Source organism: Ailuropoda melanoleuca, chromosome 12, assembly GCF_002007445.2.
Source record: "Ailuropoda melanoleuca isolate Jingjing chromosome 12, ASM200744v2, whole genome shotgun sequence".
NCBI lineage: Eukaryota > Metazoa > Chordata > Mammalia > Carnivora > Ursidae > Ailuropoda > Ailuropoda melanoleuca.
This window is the reverse complement of record NC_048229.1, coordinates 32,538,107-32,548,111: the sequence shown is the minus strand read 5'-3', so window position 1 is coordinate 32,548,111 and position 10,005 is coordinate 32,538,107. Positions and strand designations below refer to the sequence as shown.

The 10,005-nt window shown below is 54.0% G+C and overlaps 1 protein-coding gene across 1 annotated transcript; it reads left to right on the top strand.

Moving 5' to 3' along the window:
* The first annotated feature begins 10 nt into the window (after positions 1-10).
* Positions 11-9,403, top strand: FKRP (fukutin related protein). Its single transcript, XM_034638220.1, is given in 4 exon segments — positions 11-1,202; positions 5,614-6,213; positions 6,215-6,283; positions 6,285-9,403. Coding segments are annotated over 3 exon segments (1,284 nt in total). The 5' UTR covers positions 11-1,202; positions 5,614-5,652; the 3' UTR covers positions 6,939-9,403.
* Positions 9,404-10,005: the final 602 nt, after the last annotated feature.

The following is a 10,005-nucleotide window of genomic DNA, read 5'->3' as shown; positions in this document are numbered from 1 at the left end:
CGGGGGCCGGGGGGGCCGGTGATGGGAACGAGGCCGGGCGCGCGCCTCGCCCACCCGGGTCGACCCCGAAAGCGCGCGCGCGCACGTGCGGGTGGGCGGGAAGGGGCGGGGCGGAGGCGCGCGCCCCGAGGAGGGCTAACTGAGACCCAGGCCCTGCGCGAGGGTCGCGCCTGGAAGAGCGGGACTTTGGGAGGAGCCGCTTTCTGCCCCTCTCCTCCTGCTTCGCCCCAAAGAAAAATTCTAATTCGCTCCAGACCGAAGTGTCGCTCTCCTTGACCCTGTCCCTCTGAGAGAAAGGGCGACCACCAGGGGTGGTTTCAGCAATGGCCCCATCCTCTCTGATCCTGGCCCAGGTCGGTAGTCACGGTAACCCTTCCCCAGCCTGGAACCCTCCCCCTTTGTGGTTTGGAGCCCCAAACCTCTCCTGTCCCTGCCCCAGGAGGAGGTTGCTAAGGTAACCTAAGTTCCTGGTGGTCCTTCTGCCCCCACCTTCATTTGATTACTATGGCAACCTCACCTAGCACCCAGGTAGAAAGGACCCCAGCCCCAAGGACACTGATTGCTGAGAGAACACGTCTTTCCCAACCCCTCCCCGTAGCCACCCGCTGGCAGTACCATGGCAACCATTTCCCCTCCTCTTTCTCATCGTGGGAGGTCCATGGACCAAACCAGCCAGGTGTTTTTATTTAGAGAAGATGCTCTGCTGAGAAGGCGTTGCTATGGTTACAGGGCCTGGACCAGGAGATGGAAACAGGAAAGGCCAACCCCTGGTTACTATGGTAACAAGGACAGTCCCCCTTCCGGAGACCTTAAGAACCAGGCCCACCAAGGTGGGGGACAGTTTTAAGATTGCGTCTCAGGATGGAGTAGTTCTAGGGAAGGGGTTGTCATGGTAACAGCTTTGGTCACTTCTAGCCCCACCTTTCTGGACACATTCATAAGAAAGGGATGGTTATAGGTTGCTATGATAACTGACATCCTTCCCACCCATTCCTACGACACCCCAGGTGGTGCCCGAGCATATAGAACTTCAAAGAGAAAGGATTCTCTGACCTTCTCATTGCCACATTTGTAGGTAAGGTGAAATTGTACTCTACTGTGCAAAATTGGCTGATTTGGGGTTTTCTGGTTCTCATTCCCTCAGCAGTGCAGCTGAGCGGGGCTGGAGCTGCCCACCCGGAGCTCCCGCAGCAACCGAGGAGGTAAGAAGTTCCTGGGTCACCAGCACTCCTGTGGAAACTGCCCTTCCCCTATATCGTTCATTTTCTTTGCCTGTCACGTTCCCATTCCACAGATGCAGCAGCTGAGGCTCAGTCCAGAGCAGAGCTCAGGCCAGGTGAACCCAGGCCTAAATTGAATCCAGATCCGCTTACATTGTTTTGTGGGGAATGGAGAGACAAAGTCTCAGCTTTACTGACCTCTCCTCCCCTGACCACCTTTTCTCTATCACACCCCCCCCCCCCCCCCCCCCCCCCCCCCCCCCCCCCCCNTTGAATCCAGATCCGCTTACATTGTTTTGTGGGGAATGGAGAGACAAAGTCTCAGCTACTGACCTCTCCTCCCCTGACCCCCTTTTCTCTATCACCCCCCCCCCCCGCCCCCGCGCTGGTTTCCTGACCTATCTGTAAGTTCTGTGTGTGATTTTTATCTTCCTACCTCTGGAGGGCCTGCCCAGTGACTGCTTCGATCTTTCCCTGTCCCCAGAGCACAGGGTCTGGCACAGAGGGTACTCAGTTAATATCTGTCTTTTGGGCTAATGGGTTGAATTTATTAAGTAATGTGCCATATTCAGCTTTGAAAACACCTGTCAGGTTAGGGCCGCAGAACGCTCACTGAAGGTGGACAGTGAGCTGGGCTGTCTGAGCGGACCCAAGGGAGACAGCAGAGCTTATTGCTTGAAAACATGGCCCTGGAGCCAGTGTTGTGGGTCAGATCCTGGGTCCACCCCTTCCCAGCTGTGTGGCCTTGAATGAGTGACTTCACTTCTCTGTGCTTTTTCCTCATCTTGAAATGTAATCAGAACATGAAAATTAAACAAGGTAATTTAAGTAAAGTGCTTAGAAAGGGATCCGGCCTGTCGTGAGCAGCTAGAATTGTTGATACTATCATCGTATTGTGAGTCAGAGAAACAGAACATTCGGACCTTCAGAATCATCATTTCATACCCTTTGCCTCCATAAAGGAGTTTTGAGCCCTTATAGTTGGGGAAGCCAAGACCAACCATGTTAGGGTACTGGATGATTCCTTTCTCTTTCTTCTCTGGTCCCCTCACTTGCTGGTCTGACTATAGTACCCACTGGTCTCTGAGGACCCGATTTCTGTCCTCTGTCCTGGGCATCTCTGGCCCAGAGTCAGCCAGACAGAGCATGCTGAGAGCCAGGGCCTGGGCGGTAGAGATCAGGGTTCTCCCTGAGTCCTTTCTGTCTCTGAGCCACAGTTTCCCCATTGGAACACCTGGAGTCAGCCATTCGTGCCACACACATTTATTGAGCACCTGCTGTAGGCCAGGCACTGAGCTGTGCTCTGAGCATACAGCAGGGAACAAAATAATAAGTAAAATCTACGTGATCACGACTAGGGGAGAAGAATGCAGGGACGGGGCATAGGAAATTGGTAGGTGATAGGGAGATACATTTGGAAAAAGAGTGGCCAAAGAAAGGGCTCACTGGACAGGTGACCTTTGAGCAGAAGGCCATGAGGAAGGAGCCATGCAGATACCTGGGGGAGAGCGTCCAGGCAGAGGGAATAGCCAGTGCTTTGGCCGCAATGCCCTGGGAGTATTTGAAGACTGGTGTTTGGTGGCCATTGTGGCTGGAGCTGACAAAGTCAGTGAGAGAGGGTGAGGGATCACGTGGGACCTTACGGACCCCGGTGGAGACTTTGGCTTTTCCTTTGAGTGAGTTGTAATCCACAGAAGGGTTTGAGCAGATGCAGGACTCAAATCTAATTTGAGTTTTCACAGGATCCCTCTGGGGACTGAGTGGGGAACAGACTGGGGGTGGGGGTGAGAACAGAGCAGGAAGATGGTCTCTTTAGAATCTTTAGAAGATTCTAGAACCACCAGTGGTCTCTCCTGTGCTTCTGTGTACATAAGCTCTAAGATTCTAAGATTTTTAAGACCCCAGAAGATTCTATGGTTCCAAAGGGCCCCCCCCCCTTAATGTGAGGTCAGGGTTGTTGTCTGTCTCTGTGTGCTCTGTGTCCGCTGCTGGGTCCCCAGTGCCTAGAACAATGCCTGGCATATTGTAGGAGTTCCACGAAGAGGGAAGAACCGAAGGAAGGAAGAGTCAGTCTAAGATCCAGAAGGCGATTCCAAGGTTTTAAAGATTAAGAAGTTGCTGTTAAAGAGCAGCTCAGATTCTTAAGTGCCAGCCGAGCTGCATCTGAGAAGGACAAGCAGACCCGGGGTGGGTGAAGAGGGGTAGGAGGCCATTCCTGGTAAGAGGGAGAGAGGCGAGAGGAGGCAGGAAGACCGGGGCCCCAAGCCACAGTACAGAGTTTGGCTTCAGGAACCTGAGGCCTTACGGACTCCAAGAACCCTGGCCTTGGGCATCAGTTTTCCGCCAGGTGCACTTGCAGTGCCCACCCGTGTGCTAGGAACACAGAGGTGATCGAGGAAGCCCTGGCTTTACCCTCCCGGGTCTCACAGTCTAGTAGGGCAGACAGACCCATCCCCAGATGATGCCCAACCAGAATGGGCAGGGCTGGGATGGGGAGCCCAGGGGCTTCCAGAGCCCATAGAGGACTTCTGAACAAGCCTGGGGTTCGGGGAGGGCTTCCTGGGGGAGGAGGCATCAGAACTGAGGCCTAAAGCCTAAGGAGGGGTTCTCCAGGAGAAAAGAGGCATGGGGAGAAGGGGTGTTCGGGAAGAGAAATCTTCTAAGCAGAAAGAACAGAATGTACAGAGGCCTAGAAGTAACATCTGTTGGAGGAAAAGTCCACGGTGGCTTAGGCAGAGTTTGACACATAGCAAGAGATGGAGTTGGACTGGTGGGCCAGCAAGAGACCCAAGGTCACCCAAGGCCTTGCGGGAGGTGGTAAGAAACTTGAACTTTTTCCTCAGGGTACGGGGTAGCCATGGCAGGTTCTGAGCAGGGAGGGAGAGGTCAGTTTGTGCTTTATGAAGACCCCTCTGGGTGTCACGAGGAGTGGACTTGGTCAGGAGACCAGGGGAGGCTGACTGGGGATCTGGGTGGACCAGGAATGAAGGGGGAGCTGTGGTCAGAAGTATTGAGGAGGTAGGAAGATTAGCCGGGTCTCTGATGTCCCCTTTCTGGGAGGAGTAGAAACCTGTGGAAATCCTTCATGGGGAAACTTTTTTTGAGTATTTGCTCAGAGCGCAGAGAGTTAGTTACACCTCAGGTGCTGGAAACCAGCCCGAGCTTCGCGTTGTGATGGGGACAGGGTGACAGCGCCATCTGGGGGTTGCTTAGGAGTGCCGCGGATGAAGGAAGCGTGGGTGCGTCCGATGGCCCCTAGCCACTTATCTTAAGAGGCTGCCCAGTCCCCTTTAAAAAAATATATAGATAGGGGCGCCTGGGTGGCTCAGTCATTAGGCGTCTGCCTTCGGCTCAGGGCATGATCCCGGCATTCTGGGATCGAGTCCCACATCAGGCTCATCCGCTGGGAGCCTGCTTCTTCCTCTCCCACTCCCCCTGCCTGTGTTCCCTCTCTCGCTGGCTGTCTCTCTGTTAATAAATAAATAAAATCTTTAAAAAAAGATATAGATAGATATAGATATTTTATTTTTATTTTATTTTTTATCTGTTATTTGGTAGGACTTAGCATTCAAGATATTTTTATTTTTTATTTCAGGTTTTTATTTAAATTCTAGTTAGTTAACACATGGTAAAATTGCTTTGGTTTTTGTTTTTTAATTAACTACTGGTCAATATTAAAAATTGGGATAGTCGTGATTTAAGAAAACACATCTAGCTTCCCTTGCAAAACCAAAATGATCTGGCTGGTCATCGGGAAAGAGATGACCAGATGGCACAGGATTTGAGGAAGTGAGAAGGGGACCGTGGAGGAGGGGCTTGGCGGGCCAATGCTGAAGCAGCAGCCTCACCCCGGAGCCCAAGCCAGAGTGGGAGAGGGACAGGAGAGACAGATCAGGGGGGGCTTCCTGGAGGACGGAATGGTGGAGCAGAAGGTACAAGCTGGGCCCGGGAATGGAGTGGGACATTTATAACTGAACCGGAACCTGAATGAGAAGTAGCCAAAGAAAAGGATAAAGATTAGGTGTGATTGAACAAGGAAGAAGGGAAGGTAAATCATTCGATAAAACCTTGCTGAGCACCAGGCTCTGTGCTGGGTGGAACTAGGGACCCAGCAGTGATTGAAACAAGCTCAGAACCTGCCCAGTGGGAGGATAGAGACCTGTGCCCACGCAGAAATGGGATGGAGTGGTGGGCTAGGGTGGGAGAACCCAAGGAGCTGAAGGAGACCAGAGAGGGTGGATGAGAGGTCAGAGAGGGCTTCCTGGAGGAGGCGAAGTCAGAGCTGAAACCAAATAGAGAAAGGGATGGGAGAGAAGGGCAGCGCTGAGGGGGGGGGGGGCAGGAGGCTTCTGACAACCAGCTCCAGCCTCCCCTTTCGTTCTCCCCTCCCCAGGATGCCCTGGAAGCCCAGCTAGGGCCTGACTGTGGCCCCATGCGTCTCACCCGCTGCCAGGCTGTCCTGGCAGCCGCCATCACGCTCAACCTCCTGGTCCTCTTCTATGTCTCATGGCTGCAGCACCAGCCCAGGAACTCCCGGGCCCGGGGTCCCCGCCGTGGAGCTGCTGCCGGCCCCCGAGTCACCGTCCTGGTGCGGGAGTTTGAGGCCTTTGACAACGCAGTGCCTGAGCTGGTGGACTCCTTCTTGCAACAGGACGCAGCCCAGCCAGTGGTGGTGGCCGCCGACACGCTCCCTTACCCGCCCCTGGTCCTGCCCCGCCTTCCCAACGTTCGCCTAGCGCTGCTCCAGCCCGCCCTGGACCGGCCCGCTGCGGCCTCGCGCCCTGAGACCTATGTGGCCACCGAGTTCGTGGCCCTGGTGCCCGACGGGGCGAGGGCTGAGGCACCGGGCCAGCTGGAGCGCATGGTGGAGGTGCTCCGGGCGGGAGGGGCTCGCCTGGTGGCCGCCCCCGTCGCCTCGGCCAACCCTGCCCGGTGCCTGGCCCTGAACGTCAGCCTGCGGGAGTGGACGGCCCGCTACGGCCCCGCGCCCTCCCGCGCCCCGCTGCGACGCCCTGGACGGAGACGCCGTCGTGCTCCTGCGCGCCCGCGACCTCTTCAACCTGTCGGGAGGGCGGGCGCCTCGAGTGGTTCGGTTGCAGCAAGGAGACCCCGCGCTGCTTCGGGACGGTGGTGGGCGACACGCCGGCCTACCTCTACGAGGAGCGCTGGACGCCCCCGTGCTGCCTGCGGGCGCTGCGGGAGACCGCGCGCTACGTGGTGGGCGTGCTGGAGGCTGCGGGCGTGCGCTACTGGCTGGAGGGCGGCTCGCTGCTCGGGGCTGCCCGCCACGGGGACATCATCCCGTGGGACTACGACGTGGACCTGGGCATCTACCTGGAGGACGTGGGCAACTGCGAGCAGCTGCGGGGGGCCGAGGCGGGCTCGGTGGTGGACGAGCGCGGCTTCGTGTGGGAGAAGGCGGTAGAGGGCGACTTCTTCCGCGTGCAGTACAGCGAGAGCAACCACCTGCACGTCGACCTGTGGCCTTTTTACCCCCGTAACGGGGTCATGACCAAGGACACGTGGTTGGACCACCGGCAGGATGTCGAGTTCCCTGAGCACTTCCTGCAGCCTCTCGTGCCCCTGTCCTTTGCTGGCTTCGTGGCTCAGGCGCCTAACAACTACCGTCGCTTCCTGGAGCTCAAGTTCGGCCCCGGGGTCATCGAGAACCCCGAGTACCCCAACCCGTCACTCCTGAGTTTGGCAGGAAGCGGCTGAAGCTCCAGCCCCCGCTCCTGGGGTGTGAAGAACACGCGTGCACGGGGAGCTGTCCTTTGCTTGGGTGCTGCTGGCATTTGGTGGGCGGGCCGGGGATGCCAAGCTGCCTGGCGAGGCCCAGCACGGTACTGGAGTTCGAAGACATGCCCTGCCCAAGATTTCCAAGAGCTTGGGTTTTATTTAGAGCACGGACAGTTTTGTAAAGAGGAAGAAGTGTACGTTCTGCGGCTGAACTGCTGCGATTAAAACCCCAGCTCTACCACCTACTCGGTTAGGCAGGCCTGGGCGAGTGTCCCAGCTTCTCCTTTCCTCCAGGATTTAGTGAATGCCCTCGCAGCGTCGCTCACAAAGAGCCTGCCGGGCGCTTGGTGGCTGGGGTCGCTTCGGCCACTAGAGGGCGCCTTCGTCCTGCTCTGGGGCCAAGGCCCGGGTACGCCCGGGACCTCCAACGGTAGCTTTCCTAACTCTTTGAGACTTTGGGCTCTCTAATCCCCTGGTCCTGGCGGGAAAGAATGGCTATCTCCCTTCTTCCAGAATGCGATCTCCTTGCCTCCTGGGAGAGCCCTGTGAGGTGCATGCTGCTGTTAACCCTATCCTACAGAGGGGGAAACAGACTCAGCCCTGAGCTGCTGCTCTGGATGCCAGACCCACACCGTATTAACTGCGTTACCTCATTCTTTTCACGCTCTGCACCTGTTAGCCCGCTTGCAAGGCGGGGTAAACAGCAATCATAGCTCACAGTACTCAGCACATATGGTGTGCCAGGCATCCTTCGCAGCGTTTGACAAGGATTCACTGATGGACCTCTCACCTCAACCCTCTGAGGCGGGAGCTGCTGTTATTCCCATTTTACAGACCGAGCACACAGAGGCCAGAATGGGAAAGTCACTTGCCCAAGGTCAGACAGCTTAGGAAGTGACGGAGCAGGGACTTGAACCCAGGCAGTCAGGCTGGAGCCCACACTGAAGTTGGATGCTATGCCCCTCTCTAGCAACGTTACATGAGAGGGGGGTCCTGGCAGGCCCCACCACTTAGTGGGTGAAGCCATGGCGGCCTTCCTTTTGTCATCATCACCCAAGAGTAAACGCTGTTTGGGCAAGCATCCCAAATATGCATATTTATTTATAAATTATATACAGATACTGCGATCGTTCTGTATATGAGCAATCAGGCTTAAATTATTCCATTTCAAAATTTAAAATATAGAGGTTTTTGTTTACTTGGCTCATCTCGGTGACATGTCCTGCACACCCCCTGGGTGTGTGCAGCCAGCTTTTGGGACCACGGGCTCTGAGGCGAGAGAGGCCTGGGGTCAAAACCCAGTGCTGCCACTTTCTCCCACTGGCAACTTGGGCCACGGTGACCCTGCCTCTCTGAACCTCTGCTTTGCACCTGGGAAATGCGGGTCATGAACGTTCACCCCACAGGGGTGCCATGAGCCACTGGAGTGGTAAAGGGCTCAGGAATCAAGGCTGGGTTTGGCTCCTGGCGTGGCCACTTACTTCCTTTGTGATCTTAGGCAAGTCACTGCCTCCCCGGACCTATAGGTTGGGTGTGGGGGATGGGTGATGCTGCAGAAGCATGAAGCCCTTGGAGGAGCAATATATGCATCAAAATGTTTAAATATTTCTTTTTTCTTCTCTGAAGAATGGAAACGCTCTCTCTCTAGATATATATTTCTTTGAATCGTTTGCCAAAACACAAGCTGAAGCTCAAATCATTCTTAAATCGTGCAATGATTTTGTTTGCTTTAGAAACTTACTTAGAAATTGTTGGTGCAATTTCTTGATTGATATGCTATGTATATGTATATACACACATACACATATATATTCATTTATTTAATTACTTAATTTTTTATATAAAAAATATATAAAATAACCCTGGCTTAGCTGTGAATTGATAAGAGAACCACATCCAGTGCTTCTGGCAACTTCCCATTAAACCGAGTGCCATTAGGTGACTTGGGGTCTCAGCAGATAAAGAATTTCTCTTAGCACTATCCACAGTGTTTTGGCGTTTTCTCCTCTCTTCCTTGTTCCTGAACTAACGACAATTAGACTAAAAACTTCTGTAGCTATTATAATATTGTCTGACAGCTCTGTGCATTCAGTATCTTTATCATCGACTAGGTAATCATACAACAGAAGACCTATTGCAACAATTAACTTGAATTAATGAGTTTATATTAGGATGCGTTATTACTGCATTTTAGTGCTTTCTCAATTCCTCTCGTACGATTAGCCAGCCAGAACAGAAGTATTTCGATATTGTAAAAACCAGCACGTCCATACTAGTGCAGAGTAACCAGAACCCGGTTAAGAATTATCTGAGCCCTGTTGGTTGAGCGTCTGCCTTCAGCTCGGGTCATGATCCCAGGGTCCTGGGATCCAGTCCCGCGTCCGGCCACCTGCTGGGGGGTGGGGTGGAGCCTGTTTCTCCTCCCTCTGCCATTCCCCCACTTGCGCTTGCGCTCTCTGGCTCTCTCTGTCAAATAAATAAATAATATCTTAAAAAAAAATTATCTGAGCCCTGGGCAGGGGTGCCTGGCTGGCTCAGTCGGAAAGAGCCTGCAGCTCTTGATCTCAGGGTCGTGAGTTCAAGCCCCACGTTGGGGGTAGAGATTACTAAAAAAATAAATAAATAAACTTCAAAAAATAAATAACATAAAATCATGTGCATGTGGGTTATACTATCTACGACCTTCATTTCAGCAGAGCCCAGAGGATTTTCCCAGAGCTGACATTCAAGCCAACACGTGCACGGCTGTGGCCATGATGGTGATTAAAACATGAAAATATCACATTAGAACTTACTGATCTGTTGGTAAGTGGTCATCGCCATGGGCCCCGCCATCATTACCCCCCTGGCTCTCCATGGGGACTCCCTGGACTTCTCCCCTCCAGCACCCCAGCAGCCAAAGGGTTAACACAGGGCACATCCGGAGGGAAGAAGGTTCATGTCTCCAGTGCTGTTGGATGCGTTGCTCCCTTTACCAAGCAGTAAATATTTGTGTATCCTTTCTGGGCCTTACAGAAGATTTGCTATGGAAAGTCGATGGCAGGCA